We start from the raw sequence: 20,013 nt of genomic DNA, 5'->3' as shown, positions 1-20,013 counted from the left end.
AACAAATTTTTGTTAGTCACAACTTCAAATCCAACATAAACACTGGGGTTTCTTAACTCTAGCACGATGAAAAAAAAAAGACCACTTTACTTTTATGTGTCTATGTCTTACACAGATACTTTTAGCCTTTACTCTTAAATAAAATTATTACAGCTAATTTTAAAGCAATTTACCTTAAGTGTAAAACCTAAAGTCTGGACGAAATGTTAAATTAGTTTTCAAAATTACACATGAAAATAGAATGCATGTATTGGTATTTTGCATGAAAGGCAATATACAAATAAAGTCTGATTGATTTAGTAACACAAAAATAAATTGAATATCTGAATAACAGGACACATACTGCAGCCTATGAGGACGATAGCAGGATTGAGGAGCCATATGGGATGCTTTCATGCAGCTGTTGGCAATTGTGATAATGTAGTTTCAGACTTGAAGGATCATCTTTTTTAAATAAAGTCAAAGCTAGGTTTAGACGTTTTTCTAATGTTGCACAAGGACTAGTAACATTAAATCCTGAGTGCAATCATTAATCACTAAAATATAACATGAATCCAAACGTTTGCATTACATTTGTGAAATATATCACATTCAGTGTGAGATGGGAAAACAACCAAAACTCTCATAATAAACCTAGTAACAGCTTCAGTAAGAAAGACAGAACTCAGAACTTTTTTTTTTTACCTCACAATAAAGGAATGACTTCTTTAAAATGTTTTCTGTTAAGTGTTTGCAGAAACCTTTAACAAGGCAGAAAAGCAGAGGCTCCAAAAGAAAGAAAAGTAAATGGGATCAACACACTTTCTACAGATTGTTGGACTGCCCTTCATGTGTTTAAATAATGTTAAGTATTTGCTTTAAGAGTCTCCATTTAAAATAAAGAGCTGTACATAAGCTATAATGAAGTATGGAACCCAATTTTCTCATAAGACACCTTTTGTTTGCCAGTAAAAAATATGACATGATTTCTTCATCTGTGCACTGCTTTGAAATCTAAATCAGTGTGTGTGATGGCATGGTAACAGCTAAAACTAAGAAGATTTATTTTTTTAATCAATGTCTCTGGCCAGGTATTCTTGTGCAGTAGATCACGCCAAAAAGGCCTAACATTTAAAGTATATCTGTTTCATACAGATAGCATCAAGTTTACAGTATAATTTAACTGAAAGAGAATAATAATGTCCCAATAAAAGCCAAATCTATAGAAAGGGTTTTTATTCCCCACAAGGGTGATTATTTGACAGCTGTTCACATTGTTCAAAACAAAAAGGCAAAATTCCCTCCTTGCCATTTCCAGGACCAACTACAACTACAAACTAATAATAATAATAATAATAATAATGTCAGACTCAGAACAAGATGAATAAGAAGACGTGTGAGAACGACATGACATCCTGATAACTCAGAGGCCCTGAGAGAAGCCAGAAACATCAGGAACCAGTAAACAGTAAGCCTGGATGCAACGCAAACCTCCACATAAACCCCGCAAGCAAGAAGGGAATAAAGAAGACTGACAAACAATTAGTGACCCTTGTCTCACTAAAGAAAAAAAAGCTATGTCTGAGATGGTTGTTGAGAAGAGGACTTTGCATTTTATTTGATTAAAATATTTAAAAATTAGACGACACTCAAAGCATCAGAAAACATTTCAACAAGCAACATAAATAATAGAAACAACATCTACTTTGGTTTTCTACTTTGGAGAGGCTATTTAGAAAAATATATATTCAAAAACTAACAGATCTACATTTACAGTATTTTAGCTGCATAGCAGTTTCAGAGAACATTTGCCTGCATCAACGTTGTATAACATAAATGCAATGGATACTTCAGTACAAACAAGTTAGATGCATGACAGAAATTGCACAACACATTTATCAACCACAACCACATTTATCTGGTCACTGTTGTCGAGCTTTTAAAGTACACTTAAAATCTTATGGCTTAAAACATTCTAATTAATGAGAACTAATCATCGCTGGCAGCACCAGCGGGGTATTAAACAGGCAACAATGGTAAAACATCAATCTGATCGCTACTACAACATCTCCTCAAGGCACATGTACAATATCTACTCGTGTCAAAAGTGACATTTTAGGAAACAATTAAAAATTTAACACCTGTGATAGCAGACTTTTTGTGTAGCAGACAATTTGTTGATATTATTAAATTAACTGGTAATGTTAATAGAAAACCACATCTTGTTCTATTGCAAGAAACATAAAGCTTGCCGGCCGGGCGGATCTTAAGGAAATATTAAAACCTTTATCAACAACCCCCCTTTTTTCCACACAATTACTCACTGCACCGTCACTGACTGTACATTGAGCCACACTTTCATATATTTCTGATCTCCAATTAACATTGTAAATACACAAATGAGGAAACTGTAATTTCAAAAAAGTAATTACCTCCCCAGTATGTGTATAAAAGAACATCCTGCATCTAAGTGAGACACTTACAGCCATGCTGTATAATCACATTCAGTACTATATTCAGAGTGAAAATACTTAAATTTTGGTCCTGTAGGAGGATTTCTGATTTTTACAGTAAAAACTGTTTGGTGCCATTTCCCTCTGCTGTTTGCTATTTGGTCAAAAAGTACTACAAGGTCAGCGGTCCAATGACATGCCTTGAACAAACACATTATGTCCATTAATGTGTATATTATTACTAACTACACCTTTCAAAATCACAAAATAGTAACAGAGCACAGCAATGTACATGTTATTCATAGTGTACAAAGCACTTCAGTATCTATCATCATCACAAGGTGCCTGTTACATTATAAGCAGGGGTGGGGGGCCAATAACATTGCTGTCATCAGTTCAGTTAGAACATTTCTAAACACGACAATGATTACGGGGAAACAATTTAGTTAATAACCAACACTGAAATAAATTAGATATGCTTCTCTGAAAAGAGGCACAGGAACTATGTTGAAAAAAAAGTCTCTCTAACTTTTGTAAAACAAACGAAAACAAATAAAATCATAAATATGCAGCACTGCAAATCTTAGGTCTTCTATTTCACGATTTGAAGAAAGCCAATCACAGATCTTTTCGCCAAAGTCAGGATTCCTTCAGGAGAAGAGTCCCTTTAAAAACCAATCAAACTGATGCACCATAGTTTCACAAATCACATTAGTCAAGTTTACATAATCTCCATCATAAAACAACAGCTGTTTCTGATTTTTAAGTGTATAAAATGTAATGTGTTTATGTGTTTCTAACAAAGTGAATGTAGAAAACAAGAATGCTGTCATCACCAGAGACCAGCCCCTTGTTCATTCATACACTTACAGTGAAACTAAACATGACACAAACATGTTTATTTTTTGTTGCCAGAAACAAACAATCAGAAAGAAAAGTATGGCAGCAGGACATCGTGCCTAGTAATGTTTAGGAGGCAAAAATAATAATTTTAAAGTTAATTTTCAAGTCAGAAAAAAAGAAAAGCTCACGAGCCATAAAACTGGCCTGTCATCAGGATTTATGCAAAGCGAGATTCGGGTCGAACTTTGGTCCTGGGAACACGGGCCAGCTGCAGACGAAGACTTTAAGTCTTTAGAATTTGTACAGTTTACACTTAGAAGCAACCATGTAAAATGGGCACTGTTCCTGCATGTTAACAGCTTAACCTGCATGTATAATGTAGCCAACAACTTATTGCTTCTCCTCAACATTCACTAAATCCATCACCTTAATAAAACTGCTTTTTTTAAAAAAGGCTCTTTTCTGGCTGGTTTAAGAATACTATTCCAGTTCGTGCGTGCCTGACGCAGAATGATGAGATCACATGATACTAAAAGACATAATGATCTAACCCTTATGACAACAATAATAATAATATACTATATTACATTCTACTCTGCTGTAGGTGCATGCGTTTAAATAACAGTTGCATGTCAACTGAAATTACATTGTTTGAGTAAAAATGTCTTCATCCTCATTTGTCCACATTTGTGAGCTGGTTTTCAGGAATAAATAATGTATTAAGGTTGTGGGAATGAATAATGACAGTTATAACATGGCTGGCAATTGAAATGCACTGTTCTGTTACAAACCCAGATCATAAAACTACATTTTTAACCACTAGGAAAATGGTGGTATACAGTAACTGATTATGTGATAAATTTAGTGATATTGCCTTAAAAGAAATTCCACTGGAGGGAAATTTGCGAGTCAATACTCAAATGTTGCCACGCAAACACAGGACATTAATGACAAAAATGTAGGATCCACATGCATGTTAAGAAAAGTATCTTTGTCACTGTAAACAATTACGAAAAGGTGGCTAAAAAAACCACCTCTTTTGGGACTGTGCTGTACCCTCGATGAGTAAAGTGGTCATAAAGAATAGCATCGTAAAGAACTGAAAAAGCCAATATTTTGTTATATTTATACCACCACCTTTTTTAAAAATATTGGTCTCTATGTATTGAATTAAAAGGAGAATCGGTTCTACAAAGTAGCAAACTGGCATTGTTTGGTTTTGATGAATACAGACTTTGCTGACCTATATCGCAAAATGCTATCTGTACACTGTGGTGAAAATGGCAAAGTATCTACTAATGAAAGGTATGTTTCACAGCTGGAAGAGACCGTCTTCACTACACAGCTGTTGGCCACTTTGTGAGCTATCAGAGACAGTTTGAGTGAATTTATTTTTATTATCAGGTGCACACTAGCTGCTAAAACAGGGAAATAATAAGCACCCACATATATGATAGATTATTGTTGAAAACTTCTCTATTTATTTCTGCTGTCCTTCCACCTCTCATTTATCTGCCTCCTTTCTACCTCTCTAACCTTCTTTTAAAACAGGTGAAAATAATTTCAAACTACGCCAACAGCGGCTACCTTCGACAGCTTTGATGTATTCGACCATACATACAACACATTCTGTCCAAATGCTCCTGCTATACCACACCCTCTATGGAATAAAAATACAAAATAAGTATTTAAAGGAACAGTATTCATGGAAACCACTAAACACATTGGAGAACACCATGAGAACCGAAAGATGATGCAGATAACATCACTAACAATCTATCACACAAAACTTCGCAAGTTAAATGAATAACAAGCCATTAAGTTCCTGCACTTTTTCTGAGGAAAAGTTGAAGAAAAGAGACAAATGTGACAACAATTAGTCTGTTCTCGCCTAGAGTCCATCTCATCTTGCACATGCATGTTTTTACATGGGGAGCCAGTCAATCATAAAGTCAATCCACCTCCACAGCCAAGACCTATTTACGTCTTAGTAGGTCAAGAAAATATTTGGTGATCAGATATGCACATAATGTTCAGTTTGTCTCAAACTTCATGATACATTCCCAAACATTTTACTGTGTACACTTTTCAACAGACTGACCAATTTGTTTACGTCTTAAAATAATTCCAGATATCAGTAAAAAACAAAAACAAGAGACGAAACCCATGAACCTGTATGAAGGTTAGTATGAACGAGTTAAGTTGCTGCCCGACTCCTGCAGGCTGACCAGCAAGTCGTCGATCTTCTCCATGTTCTGAGAGGCACTCATGCTGTTCTGCACAGACCCAGACTGAGACAGGGACTGGCTGAGCAGGGACTGGATGTGTGCATCACTCTCTCTTTGGTTCTGACCAGACTGGCTGATAGCTATAATCTGATCCGACAGTGTGTTTCCAGGACTGGTCATTAGCTGGCCGCATTCTGCAAGGAGGGAGCAGAAAAGGCTGGTCACTGTAAGTTCATAAACTTCACACTTACAGTGCTATCAATGCACACTAAAGACATGACAGACATATTTTCTTCAGTTGTGCTCATACTGTTTATGAGTTTGTAATGCAAGTTTAATGTTCCATGTTTCTTTGTGCCTCATGCACACACACTTTCATGTTCAATTGTAGTTCAGTTGGCAAAAATATTAGCACATTTATTTCAAGTGCATTGAAATGAGATGTTGTAAGGACAACTAGCAGAACCTGAGACTAGGTGACCATGAAGACTGGCTGGACTTAACTTAAGTCATTGTAATGTGAACTTTTATTTTTATTTTCCTCATGTTTTATACCTCATTTGTTTAAAATGTTTTGACAATACAAAATGTTTTAATAATAACAATAATTATAAGAGTTATTTTTATAGCACTTTTCAATACAGGTAACAAAGTTCTTTAAAGCAATCAATGTAAAACACAGACTTTGTAAGTCTATTAACATCACAATTCTGTCCTATCACAATATGGCTCCACAGAAAGAAAATTACTAGTATTACACTGAATTTTGTCCATCTGTATGGAGTAACTAGAGAGCCTTTAAAATGGTTATTGAGCAATTTAGTTATTTATTTTAATTGGACAATAACAACAGTTGTCCAATGAATTGCTAATTCAGAAACTAATTTATGAATGCATCAAATTAAATGGCCTAAATAAAACAAGTTCAGAGAATACGCAGGTAGTCTATTTTTGATGGAAGCTGCGTCAAGCTGCACAGAGCAGATCGAACCGGGCAGGAAGTCAGACACAGAACGGCATAGAGAATCTGGTCAATTTTCAAAATAAAACACCCAACAGACAAAAAAGAAACCATTTAAATACATAACCTACTTAATCATAGAAGAACAAAAAACAAGCACTAATTACTAAATCAACAAAATCTAAACATGTCAGCAAAATCAGGTAGGCAAAACACTTTGATTCTGAAATGCTCCCCGTGGGATATGCAGCCGAGCAGACAACGGGGGAAAAAACTGAGCTGCTGCCGCCCCTATCATTTATAGTAGATAATTTCTGCCATGTGTACCTGTTTGCAGACATTAATGCAACAGGTTTAAGGGTGCACCTGTATAATCAAGTCCTTACCGTTCTGAATCCCAAAAATGAAGAGGCCAGGTTGTTGTGGCTGGCTGGGCTGATTGATGCTCCCACTGACAGCGGTCTGAAACAGAGTCCCTGGCTGTTGAACAGGGGAGGAGGTGGTCGTCTGGAGGTTTGCCACGCCGTTCTGTGAAGCAAACATGGCTGACTGTGCCAGCTCCTGAGCAGCCAGTCCCCCCTGCAGTGAGGCCATGTTAGATTGAGGCATAAAGAGGCCCACAGGTTGCTCCTGACGGTTGTTTGAGCTGCTTCCCAGCTGCATCGGCTGTTGCTCCTGAAACATGACTTGCTGTCGTGGATCGGTGGGGTTCCCTAAGGCCATGGGCTCAGAGCGATCCTGCTGGTTTACTGTCACCATGCTGGCTTGGGAAAAGAGCAGAGAGGGGTTTTGGGTCTCTTGGGAAACTAGACTGCTGCTGGTCAGTGGTGGCATCTGACCCTGGCTGCTGAATAGGAGGCTGGAGGCCTGGTCCGGAGCGGACAGGGGGTTGCTGCAGAACAGCAGGCCAGCTTGCTGTTGCTGCTGTTGGCCTGGAGAGAGTGCGTTTGCAGATGGATGTGGGGAGATGTTCTGGAACAGGGAAGGCTGCTGGGCCGGCTGTGTGTGGGGCTGAGGTTGGGAGGGCTGCTGCTGCTCCATTGGGCTTCGCTGCTGGATGGGGGAGAGCTGGGTCTGAGCCTGAAATACTGATTGTGGTTCAGGGGCAGGAGTTTGTAGAGCACTGAGGAAGGCCAGCTGCTGCTGCTGCTGCTGCTGCTGCTGCTGCTGCTGCTGCTGTTGTTGCTGCTGTTGCTGAGCACTACTGGTTGTAAGCTGAGAGGGCAGGGACGTCTGAGGGAGGAAAAGTCCGGGGGTTGAAGGCTGCTGGTCTGGAGACTGTAGTACTGTCATGGTGTTTTGGAAGAGAGCAGCCTGGACCTGCTCCTGAGAGACTTTCTGAAACAAGCCCCCCTGTGGATCTTGTGTTTCAGCCAAAGAACTGGGATTGTGGAACATGGGTGATGAAGGGTGTGAGGGTGTCTGCTGGAGGAAGTTGGTCTGAATAGAGAGCAGGTCACTCGCCTGCTGAAAGAGAGCTGCTTGTTGCTGCTGTTGCTGCTGTTGCTGCTGCTGCTGCTGCTGCTGGTGTTGCTGCTGCTGCTGCTGCTGCTGCTGTTGCTGCTGTTGGGCCTGTTGGAAAAGACTCCCCTGGTTTTGCACCGCTCCTTGTGATGAGCCCTGCTGTTCTGCATTCTTGCCCTGAGAGGCATCCTGAAACATGCCACACTGCAACTGAATCTGTGACTGAAAAAGCTGCTGCTGTAAATTCTCCAAAACCTGCTGATGTTGAAGCTGTTGCTGTTGCTGAATTTGTTGATGTTGCTGCTGAATTTGCTGTTTCTGGATCTGTTGTTGGTGCTGGATGTGTTGTTGCTGCTGTTTGGCCATTGAGTTGTCAGACTGAAGTGGTAAGTTACAGAACCCTTTGGCTTTAAGTTGCCTCACTGCCTCCTCCAGCTGGATCACCTCGTCTTGGGGGAACAGTGGCAGCTGCTGCTGTTGAGGTGCTGGTTCTCCACACAGCCTCCCCACCGCTCCGGGGCCGCTGCCGGGCCTCTCCTGCCCGAGGCCCTCTCTGGGCTCCAGGAGGAACTGCTGTGAGCCTTGCTGGAGCAGGGAGTCAGCGGGCACAGAGAACGAGCTGGTGGGTGCAATGTCCTGCTTCTGGATTGTGCTTAAGGGCTCTGTGTTGGTAAAAACAGGAGCCTGGCCTTTGTCAGGGTCGCCTGCAGGCTGAGACAGGTTGTTGGGGAATGGTCTATTTTTATTTAGATGGCCTACAGTCATGTCTGGGTTCTGCTGGGCTGAACACATGTCACCAGTCTGCTGAAAACACAAAACAGGAAGATAAAAGATGTGCTATATTTTATTTTAACTGTCCACATATAACACTTACTTAGAAGTACTGAAGGATAATTAATTAAGCAAAATATTATTTTATTGAACATTTATATAATTTATTAATTAAGCATTTCATGAGGTTACAGATCAATATCTCACCTTAAATACACCAGAGGATTGGAGGTTGCTGGTGACCTCCATTGGAGTGACATCTTCTCTCTTCACTAAAGGCAAGATTGAAGGCATCAGCGCATCATCTAGAACTGTAGGAGCATTACCAATGAATATATTTAGTTTCACTCTTAAAATGTTTTATTTTGCTTTGTGTTCAGCTATTCAAAGAAGTAACAGTCCATTGTGAGGTAAAATGTGTTAAGTATGCACTTGACTCTATGTACAGTGCATTAGCAAATGAACAGCTATCAAATTGGAGGCTACAATCATGGTAATGTAGAATAGTTGAAGGGAAAAGAACCTTTAATTTGTTCATCAAATGAACAAGTCTTCACAGACGAGGGCGTCTCTTTCTTCACAGGAACATCATTTTTTGCTGCAAGGCCAAACATCAACAGATTTTCAACAAACATCAACAACTCTATGAGCCCACAAAACTGGAAAACCTATGTAAGATGTTCAGCACGATGATAATTTTATTAGGAAAGAGGCTAGAAGTGGCACACAGGACTGCAAAAGACATTGTCTATTGTTTCAGAGTTTTGTATAAAGGACCTTGCAATTTAAAAAAAGTGCTGATGAAAGACTACATGTGGATGACCCTGGATTCCTGTGTTTAAAAATGGGCTACGTATTGTGCTCTTGAAAGATATCACTCATGATTGCTAATACTTGCTCTGATCCTACTGAACTGTAGGTGGTGGTGTTGAGTAAAAGTGACGATCAAAAAAGTCTTGTGAGCATTAACTCAACAAAGCTGTGATGCAGCTCTTGCTGCGATGCAGCTCTTGCTGCTGTGGTACAGAAAATATGTGTAAAATAAACCTTTCTGAGGGGGTTGAAAACAGTACAACTTGTTTTTAACTCTCACGTTGAAAAACTTAGTGAGGCAGCTGTGGTGCCAACAAGTAAATCTAAAAAGCACTTTGTAAATAATGACACAGTTATAGGAAGGTTATATGCTATCCAAACAAGCTGGTCTTTCCATTAGTTGATTGTAAAAAGAGACAGATACAGAGAAACCTATTTTGTTATTTATTAGAGTAACTGAAAATGACAAATCAAACCTGAATCTGAAGTGTAGGTGAAAGGCTGAACATCATGAGATCTCCCAGCATTCGTCACCACATAGATTCCCACACACACTGAAGAGGTGATGGATTGGTTCTGGTATGGAGGAACCTTCACTATCAAGTGATTCTTTGGGGGGAAGATCATTCAAAAAAAGTTGGTAAAAATAAATACTACAGTACAGAGTATAGTCTAACTTTCTGTGACTGGAAAAAGTTGTAATGTCAATGTGTACTGCACTGGAGGCAGCAAAAGAATGAGCAGATTGGATTTACACAGTCATGACTGTATTCAGTTTGTCTATCAAAAGGTTTGAAAAAAGCTCACCTTGCACCTACAAGCTATCTGTTTACAAGAAAACTCCACAGTGTTAAATACAAGAACCTTTTCTAGCTGCAGATACATCATTTCATCTACTTCTGGACATTTTATTTACAAGGGCTTGTTACTGGACTGTTGAGACACATTCAGTAAAGCCTTTGAGAACTGGGTGTAATTACGTCAGAACACAATGAGACTACTCAAACCTTTGAACCAGAAGCCATTTAAGATGATTACATCTTAAGCCCCACGCAAATCTGAAATGGCTGCTTCTACCTACTCAGCTCATTAATAATTTGCATTAATCATTCGGTACAGAAATAACACAAGAACAATCACATTTTTACCTGGTGAAACAGCTCCATGTCAATTTCAGCCTCTGCTTTCCACGACTTCTCATCTGGAATAGACAGAAGATGCATGTTTACTGCCAAAAAATGAAAAACACAAAATATATGGACAATCATTTTCAACAACTTAATTTCTTACCAGAAACATTCTCGTGGAATATGACTTTGGTGTCTTTAAGAAAGTTTTTGCCAATAATAAAGACCTCTTCTCCTCCCCTCACTGAGCAACTGTGAAGTGACTTCTTCAGGATTTCAGGCACTCCTGCAGGCTGAGCTGTAAACAGAGCAGAAATAAACCGTTTAGATGAGGCTCATTTTTACCGATTTTCACCAAAACAACACAGGTTTTATAGAAGAAGTAAAAGAAGAAGATTGGTTTGAATTTATTTTCACATAGATGTTAAGCTGCTAAAATCCAAAAGTTTCCTGCTCTGAGAAGACACAATTTACTGTTATTTACAGTCAGTGAGTTCCTCTTATGGCGAGGTCAGCTCAGAACTTTTTTTTTCTGTTAATAGTGAAGAGAAAACTATAAATACATAGCAAGAAAGTGACTATAATGCCTCAAAGAATTTTTCCTTGATTTTCTATTCCCCCTAATTCTCCTACATTTTTAATATACAAACCACACACTGATATATTCACAGATTAATCCCTAGAATTGAAAAAAAGTACAAACGTTATATTTAGGCATGTTTTGGGGTTGCCAACATCATTTCGATATGACACAATGGCTTTATTGGATACTGACCTGAGTATAAATAGCCATAAATGAAGAAGATACTACAACACACTCGAGATGTTCATATAAAGGTATATTTTTTTCTCAATATAACTGGTAAAATCACACAATTTCATTGATTTTTTTTTTAAACACATGGATCGAATGAGTTTAACAATATGGTTTCTGCGGGGTTCACAAGGTAAAATGAAGGAGACTTTTCAGATACATATGCAGATACCCTACAAAAACAACTAAAATACTGGCTGTTTCTTACAAGCCTCTAAAATGGCAAAAAAAACAACAACTTTAAACAACCTGAAGCTTAAAACACATTTCACAAACCTTTTTTACTACTCTGAACCACACATAAACACACACAAACGCCAAGTAGGATTACTATTTTTTTTGTTTCGTGGAAAGATATTTCCCTGGATTGCATGCTGGCTCTGTGTAAAGAATAGTCCACACACCTCTATTGTTTTGTCCTTTCTTTCTCTTTCTCCCCTGTCTTTCTCAAAGCAGTTTTCCCAAATCCACTTACTCAGAAACCTTCTTATGGCCCTAAGCGTCCTTCCTGTTTATGAAACCGACCACACCCTCATACTGTATGCATTATCAAATAACACTTGGATCTGACAGGATCCTTGCACATCGTCTCCAAATGCAGACATCAAAAGACAACACTCTCTTGACTTCAGGCTATATTAAACTTCACAAACAGGACCTCCTCTGTATAAAGAGAAGAAAACAGCTCAGTTTATAATGGCAATTATTCCTGGTAAAAAAGTAGGTTGCAAGTCAACTTTTTGCTTTGCCTCTTTTGAAACTGGTTTAATACAGTGAAATAATACACCAGAATGTTTGCAACAATCTATAGATTCTATTTATTTGCAAATATCTACGATCTGATAGCATTTCCACATACACAAACACAAGGAGACTGACGTACTGCACAGGATTGAAGAAGAGGGAGTCTGTAATGTGAGCACTGAACCATCTGGACGGGGGATGTTGACCCGAAACACCAGCCGAGCCCGTGTGCTCTTCTTCTTCGACCCTGCCACACCAATGCGAGCCTCGACGTCGGCATTACGGAGCTTTAAGATTCCAACACAGTCAACCCTATACAGAGAGACAATGGTAGCTTAGAAAACGTTTAAACAACAAACTTCACAGTTTTTGCTAAACTAGCAGCATTTTACAACACTAAATACCCCACCATCTCATAAATCTAACTTACAGCTCACATGTATCCATTATGCAATGGCTTTCTTAGGCAATTGGTTTGAAATATGTGTGTACAACCGTGCACATAAAAGCAACACATGCTCTCAAAAAGGTGCTCAGTTTGTGGTTTAACATATTAAAGTAAAATTCTTTACTGGAGTAACATTTATCTCAAAAATGACCAGATTTCAATCTCAAGAAAAGTACATACGCTAGTGTCATGCTGGTGCTTGGATCAAGGGACACCTCGATGACGGTTGTGCCATCAATGTCCACCTCTTTGCAGGCTGTAGTGTTGCGGCCGGTCACCCTGCAAGCTTGGTAAAATCCATGAGGCTTCACACGGCCAGTATCGTTTCCCACAAACACCTGCAAAACCACTGGCTCATTCACTCCCTCCAGCTGTGTAAGTAAAAAAAGGTACAAGCAATATTATGCATTATAAAAATTGTTACAAAATTAGGAAGGCAAAAAAATGACACACGTTGTAGGATGGCATATAGAGAAATAGTGTCAATCATTTGTTTTGTGCGAGTAAATAAAATTCAGACTAGAATTCAAAGTACAGACTGTACCGAGAAATGTATGAACCACTCGCTTTCAAAGCTTAATCAAAAAGAAATAAACATGATATGGTAAGAATTAGATCATTTTCTATCCTGCCCTGTGCTATAATATCCTGTCCTGTGATAGCAGCTCCTGCGTCTGAACCTGTTTGCTGTCTGCTTTGTCTCGTCTAGTTTTCTCCTCTTATTTTGCAGATGCTGACAAAGTATTCTTCCTAGATGGGGGCATCTGCCCTGCCTGACAAGCTCAACTTATCAAGCAATTAAGCTTCATGTGTCCTGCTCATTTACAGCACCTTCCCCAATTAGTCTTAGCTTGTTTGCCAGCCCATCTTCATTCCACCTTCTTGTGCATTCTAGTCAGCCTTTTAAAAGCCTACCTGTTCGTCATCTTCTGTTGTTACCTTCTATTTCTGACATGCCCGTTTTCTGCATCTGGGTCCGCCTGCTCTTCATGAGCCCTGGCAGTACAAACAAGCCAGTAACTGATCCAGCAGAACTCCCACTGCTTTCTGCCCAGATTCATCTCCAGATCACCTCCTGGGCTAACATCAACAACACACTTAAACCTTATTAATGATCAAACGCTGGACAGTGTCTCTGGTCTGGCTCCTAACTCACTCTGTTGAGACTCTTCTTCATCTTCCTTAGTCATCATTTGAATTCTCGGATTGGACACTTGGATTCCTGTGAGTTAATCAGTGGTCTGGAGTGGTGAATGATGGGGAGAGATTGCAGTTTCATAAAGTATTACTGACTACCAGTACTCCTCTCACATCTCCACCCGGAGGTCCGATCGTACACAAGAAATATCAAAATCTAATGGGCAGACTGTCATAACACTGGATGAGTGAGGCAAAAAAACCCCAAAAACTTAGCGACATCCCTACCGAGCATATTAAGGCTCTTTCCAGTTTTTAAAAAAGGCACACACAAACACTTACCTTTACGGTAGGGAAGCCCTGCTGAGTGCGGTCCTTCACTGATCCTCTGCTGCCTTCAGTCAGATAGCGGGCTCTGTGCTGAGTCTCAGGCTGGACGAGGATCTTCAGCTCCTTCCCCTCACTCTTCTGTGGGTATTGCATTGAAAGGGTTCCTACTTTCTGTTTAGCTGTCTGATGATCATCAGAGCTGCAACAAAGAGCGGTTTGACACCAGCAAATCACTTCTAATTCTAACACGTTCTATCAATTTTATTTCAGTTTGTGCAACCAGAGCTGTCATATTCTGATATTGTGGAGGAAAAAGCAAAGAATGTCTGAAACTCACTTTGACAGATTATGATCCTGTCTTTATTTGTTCAGGACCCCCCACCTGCCATGGTGCTCTAAGCAATGCAGAGTTAACAGGTCCTCCATCAACCAAACATATTCTATCCCTAGCTCTTAAAGTGTTCAGAGTTATCTGTTTATTTAATCTGCTCTGCTTATCCTAGGTCTTTGAGAGAAGCTCTGTGATTCACTGTGGCTGACCATTGTTTGTACTTCAGTATCCTGCCCCTCCCTCTCCTCTGATCTAACCGCTCTTCTTCAGCCAAAGTGTGGTGGGAACTTTAGAGGCAGAGTGGTTTGTTGAAGATTTCCAGCTGTGATGCAATATGCCATTTCATAATAATACCAATTCTGACAGCCAGGATGAGATTGCATGAGATTATCTAAAGGGGCCTTTAAGACAATGGAAACTACCTACTTAATTGTGTAACTTTCACTGGGCCTAGTCAATTAACTACTCAGTAAACAACTTCAATAGGTGGAGTCATTGTTTTCTCCAGTGTGTAAACATTCTGTATAAATACAGTATCAATCTGCATGTTTTGTCTGACCAACAGTCCAGAACATACATATATTTAATTGACTTTATATATGACAGCAAATGATCACATTTGAAAAGCTGGAACCAGAGTTTTTGTAATTTTTGCTTGAAAAATGATAAACTGATTATGAAAATATTTGCCGATAAAATTTTGTTTCTAATGGTTGAAGCAGTAGAATATTTTTGGAAGAACACTGGAGTTCATCCCTCCAGTAGAGCTTCAGAGACTTTGACCTGGAAGCTTGTGGAGGCGTAACATTTTCCTTAGACACCTAATGTTCTTAATTATTCACCCATCTTTACATAACCATAGTCTCCTTTGACAACTTCATGAGATGTCGAGGGGAGTGACGTGGACATGTTCTGGCCATTAGAGTTTATCTGGTCAATCTCAGTTAAAGAATTTCAAACTAACTACATCTAAGGGTTACACAAACCTTCCTTTTGGTCCAGTCTTGTTGTCAGGGCCGAGCTGTGACAAGACAAAGTGTGGACCTTTGGCACTGTCTGCATCAAACACGTCCATGCTGGCTTCCTCTGCAGGCACAGACCTAGGACCAGGCCTCTGGCGAGGGGTCCGTTTGCGGGACTTCCGTGGCACCTCTGTGTTGTCATTGTAAGACACAGCGCTTGTGATACTGAAGTTGGAGAGAGAGTCATCCATCCACATACTGCTACTCTGCTCGGAGTCCAGGGAGGCTTCATCCTGGCAAGACATACGGCTATCATCAAGCAGGTCTTGTGGAGGTGGAGAGATGTTCAATACGGTGCGTCGCTTAGATGGGGTCATCTGGTGATGTGACTGGGCGTCCTGGGATGTTGCGCCTCTTCCTCCTCCCAACTCGCTGCTACCCCTGCAGTTACCGCCACTGCTGCCGTTACTATTCCCACGTTCTGCTCCGACAGCCTCTGGTACCACTCTGCTATTCCTGGTGTCCTCTTGGTCAACATTGTTGCTGTGAACTTGGTTCTGGTCACTGGCGGAAGTACTGGAATGGATGCCGGAGCTGGAAGAGGTGGGAAAAGCACTGCGGGGGCCTTCCATGGTCATAGAAGAGGACATGGCATCTATAGTGCAAATAATTAGACAGTGAATAAAGGCATCCCAACCAGTGTTGGCTAGCAGTCCCATTTAAGCAGCAAAATTTTGTTCATGATTGTTTATTTTTCGCTTTTATTTGTTTTGTTTTTTTATTCATCCAATCCAAAAAAAGTTCCCCCTTTCATTGGATCTTAATGGGTGTGTGTCTGTGGTGCTGATGATATCTGAGGATTTGTAATTGTACAGTATGTGAAGCAGAGTACAATAAGAAATGAGAGGTGAGCAGTCCCCCTTATTTAAAAAATTTGCGATAAGACTAAAAATGCTTGTGAATAAATGAACTGCAACAAAAAAAAAAACTGAATTAATTCATCATTATTATTAGCATTTTTTTCCCGTTGAACTCATTAGCCAAAATGATGAATGGAGAGGGAAATTTAAAACAGTAATATGTACAATGTGATGCATGCCAATTATTGGAGCTTTTATTTTCAATTTTCTTTCTTTTGCTACAAAATTTCATTTTGTTGGGACTGAACGTAGCCACAGAGACAAAATAAACAAGCTTCTGACCTATGAAGCAGAGAACTGCAGACCATTTTATATGCAGACACTCCCTGCTTCAGAGGGAACTTCCTGGAATATAAAAATGAGACAGCGAATGAGCAATAAGAGCTGAACAGTAAAAATTTATTCAGATTTAAAAATAAATAAATAAATAAATAAATTAATAATAATAATAATAATAATAATAATAATAATAATAATAACACAGGGTATTTTGTTTGTCAGAAAATGGTGCTCCAGCATGCTGACATACACTGTCATTTAAAAAGCATTCAAATAGTTACAATGAACTAGATGAAGAGTGGGGAAAAGTCTGGTTACGTTGCAGATTGTAAAAAGGAGTTAAGACTGCTGATGACATTCTAGATTGTTTGGTGACTCATTAGTTTGTGAAACACACAGACGGAAAGAAAAAGAGTCACATAAAAAGTATGGAGGTAGTGTCATTTTGAGCAAGAATCAAAACACAAAGATATATATAATCACAAACCATACAACAACATAAATAGCAATCCAACTCTGTTCAAAGTTATTACAGATGTTCAAAGGTGGGTTATGAGTGTTTACTTTCTATTATGCCAAACTCACTACAAGATGAAAGTTTTTAAATTAGCAAATACTGCTGCAAATTAACAAAAAAAATGTTATTTCCCTTTTGAAAAACACTGAAATTAAAAGAAAAGAGCCAGCAGTCTGTTGCACCAGCTGTGTGTAAGTTTGAACTTAGCCTATTTATAATGTAAATTATTACCAAGGTTTGATTTATGCATTACTAAAATAAAAGCGGATGCACCATAAGTTACATAACTAAATGTAACAACTAAATAGTTACATATGCCCCATGGTGGGTGTAAATCATAAAACTGTCTCAGAAATATACTCACTAACAGTAAAACAGCTGTTTTTTAAAAATATTTTTACATTAATTGGATACCATTTTGCAACACAGTTATCCCACAGAAACCTATTTTACTGATATGATATTTCAATATCAATCTAACTTACTAAGATGTGCTAAGATGCCAAGTGGCTCATGCCAACCAGAAAGCTAATGCGCATGGTAACCATGACGATCGAACTATATTTTTGATTGTTGATTGGCCACCTTCCTTAGTTCCAACTTTATGTTTTAACTAATTAATTAATGCCCCAAGTAATTTTAGTAGCTGATTTAGTTACACACTACTTAGTAGTTACTAAACCTCTAGTGTCGACTTTACGCACCAACTTAGAAGACAACTTATACACAGCTGGTGCAACCCAGTGCAGGTGATGCTATTGGCAGTTTTTAATAAAATGTATAGTTGGTAAACTAAAATATACTTCACCTGCAAATGGCTGTAATGGAGCACTGAAGTCCATAAGGAGCAGATTTCTGCATTTACTGAAACTCACTCTAAAGCCTTGGGGCTTTAATGAGGAGCAGAGCAAAACAACTAAAGTGAAGCACAAAGCTGTCAAATTTGTTTCAAATTTAACTCCATGTAAAAAAATATATTTTTAATTATTCCTATGCTGGCCATGTGGAAGGAAGGAGATGCTGTTCTGAATGCTTGAGACAAAAAGTGAAGTTTGATTTCAGTCTGCTCTCTCAACAGCACTCTCAAACGGCTGATCTCCAGGTGGCTTTATACTGTGTGCTTATGTGTAGTAATAAGGATTGAGAAAATGTAGTTAAAATGGAAATGGCTGTCTGACGGCAAGGTAAAGTGTTGAAAATATTCAAAATATAGCGCACACTTGAAGCTATATTGATTTTTTCCAATGGGCCTTCTTTTAGGTGGCTAAAATGTTTGACTGCTGGCCCTGTCCACAGCAGTACATTGCTTAGGGTCCATGCTGGTACAACTCTGTGCTTTTCCAAACTGGGGACACGCTGACCACCATCTACTGCAGGCAATACACAGACCATGAATAAGCACCTAATACAGCCCCACTTAAAAAATAACTCTCTCTTTAAATTGTGCAGTAATTAGCCAGAAAACATAGGGTATCCTGGACTTCTGGAAATGGTCAACAATGTGATTAAAGCCACTAAAAGCTTCCTAATTCTACTAAAAGCCTGAAGTAGTTTGTGCTGAGTATGCAATGCTGTGAAAGAATCAGCTTTGTTGGGCTCTCTACTATTATTGTGTACTGCGTATGGTTTAAGCAATTAATATATTTTATAGTCTATCAAAAAAAAAAGTTTGGATAAGACCTGCGATACTTGACCTACATTTTAACACTTTGTTGCTACAAGAGATTCACAAAGACAATCCCTCTTGACTAAATAGTCCACAGTCTACCAGCTGGTATAGAAAGCAGGCATGTTCAGGTGATTTAACTCCAATGACATGACTTCCTTTTTAAGTAGTTTTCTCCCCTCTTTTGGACTGACATGTGAGGATCACAGAGCAGCAAGCTGGTATTCTGACAGACTTTCCTGTAGTATGCAGGTGTTTGTTTGCCCACAGGTACAGACGGTTACACGAGTTGTGTTTTTTGTGGTAGGGCATGATCAGTCCTGCTCGCAGAGGAGAAATAAATGTAAGAGGAACAGGATCCTACCTGATGCTAGATCAGCTGAAGGGGGAGGCCCTGCCTCTCCGCCGCTCTTTTGACTCATGGCTTTTGGGTTCTGCTGAGTGGAAGAAGGTAACTGTAGCTCTCTGGGAAGAAGGTCATACGCCGATTCTGTTGAGAGAGGAAGGGGGAACAAATTAATGGATGATACGTTGACATATTAACAGGAACTCGACAACTTTTGTTGGTAAAATGAGAATCTTGTGTCAGCTCCATGAAATGAAAATGACATAATACCTTGTTGTTTTGACTCAGAAATACCACTTCTCTATTTAATTTGATTCATGTTGATGTTGTAATCACCATGTTACACATACCCGCAACTTGGTCGGCAACATATCGGAAATACCAGAACAGGTTTACACCTCTCTCACAAACTCTGCAGTCGGCTGCATGTAGGCAAGAATCATTCCATGCTGTTGCCTGTCCTCTCCAAGATGGTAGCATTAAATTTAAATGGTAGATGGTGGACTGCATTTAAAGTGTGCAAACATTTTAGGCAGGTGTGGAAAAATAAAGTAAGAATGCTTTCAAAAATAGACATGGTTTTATATTTATCAATGAACAAAATGCCGTGTGTGAACAGAAGAAAAATATAAATCTATTCAATATTTGGTGTGACCACCCTTTGCCTTCAAACAGCATCACTTTTTCTAGGTACGCTTGTACAACCTAGGCAGGTTGGTTGGCCCAAACATCTTGGAGAACTACCCAGAGTTCTTCTGTGGAGTTAGGCAGCCTCAGTTGCTTCTCTCTCTTCATGAAATACCAGACAGACTCGATGGTGCTGAGATCAGGACTCTGTGGGGGCCATACCATCAATTCCAGGACTCCTTGTTCTTCTTTA

General features: G+C 39.3%; 1 protein-coding gene across 5 annotated transcripts in view; it reads right to left on the bottom strand.

Annotated features, from left to right (window-relative positions):
* Window positions 1-1,198: 1,198 nt before the first annotated feature.
* Window positions 1,199-20,013, bottom strand: part of nfat5b (nuclear factor of activated T cells 5b) — a 38,534-nt gene continuing 19,719 nt past the window's right edge. The window contains exons 1-13 of one of the 5 annotated variants that reach the window (XM_046033634.1): window positions 19,152-19,279; window positions 16,608-16,670; window positions 15,430-16,060; window positions 14,125-14,311; window positions 12,826-13,016; window positions 12,337-12,509; window positions 10,803-10,937; window positions 10,661-10,713; window positions 9,989-10,121; window positions 9,223-9,297; window positions 8,907-9,010; window positions 6,851-8,732; window positions 1,199-5,697 (exon numbers count right to left, since the gene is read on the bottom strand). In XM_046033634.1, the coding sequence (XP_045889590.1) occupies window positions 5,459-5,697; window positions 6,851-8,732; window positions 8,907-9,010; window positions 9,223-9,297; window positions 9,989-10,121; window positions 10,661-10,713; window positions 10,803-10,937; window positions 12,337-12,509; window positions 12,826-13,016; window positions 14,125-14,311; window positions 15,430-16,055 (3,798 nt within the window). In that variant the 5' untranslated portion in view covers window positions 16,056-16,060; window positions 16,608-16,670; window positions 19,152-19,279 and the 3' untranslated portion in view covers window positions 1,199-5,458. Of the gene's footprint in view, window positions 5,698-6,850; window positions 8,733-8,906; window positions 9,011-9,222; window positions 9,298-9,988; window positions 10,122-10,660; window positions 10,714-10,802; window positions 10,938-12,336; window positions 12,510-12,825; window positions 13,017-14,124; window positions 14,312-15,429; window positions 16,061-16,607; window positions 16,671-19,151; window positions 19,280-20,013 lie in introns of those variants that run through there. The other 4 variants (XM_046033630.1, XM_046033631.1, XM_046033632.1 and 1 more) reach the window with 4 other exon arrangements.

The sequence above is a fragment of the Micropterus dolomieu genome, linkage group LG20 (assembly GCF_021292245.1).
Source record: "Micropterus dolomieu isolate WLL.071019.BEF.003 ecotype Adirondacks linkage group LG20, ASM2129224v1, whole genome shotgun sequence".
Taxonomy (NCBI): Eukaryota; Metazoa; Chordata; class Actinopteri; order Centrarchiformes; family Centrarchidae; genus Micropterus; species Micropterus dolomieu.
Note: the sequence above shows the minus strand (reverse complement) of the source record. Positions and strands in the feature narration are given on the sequence as shown.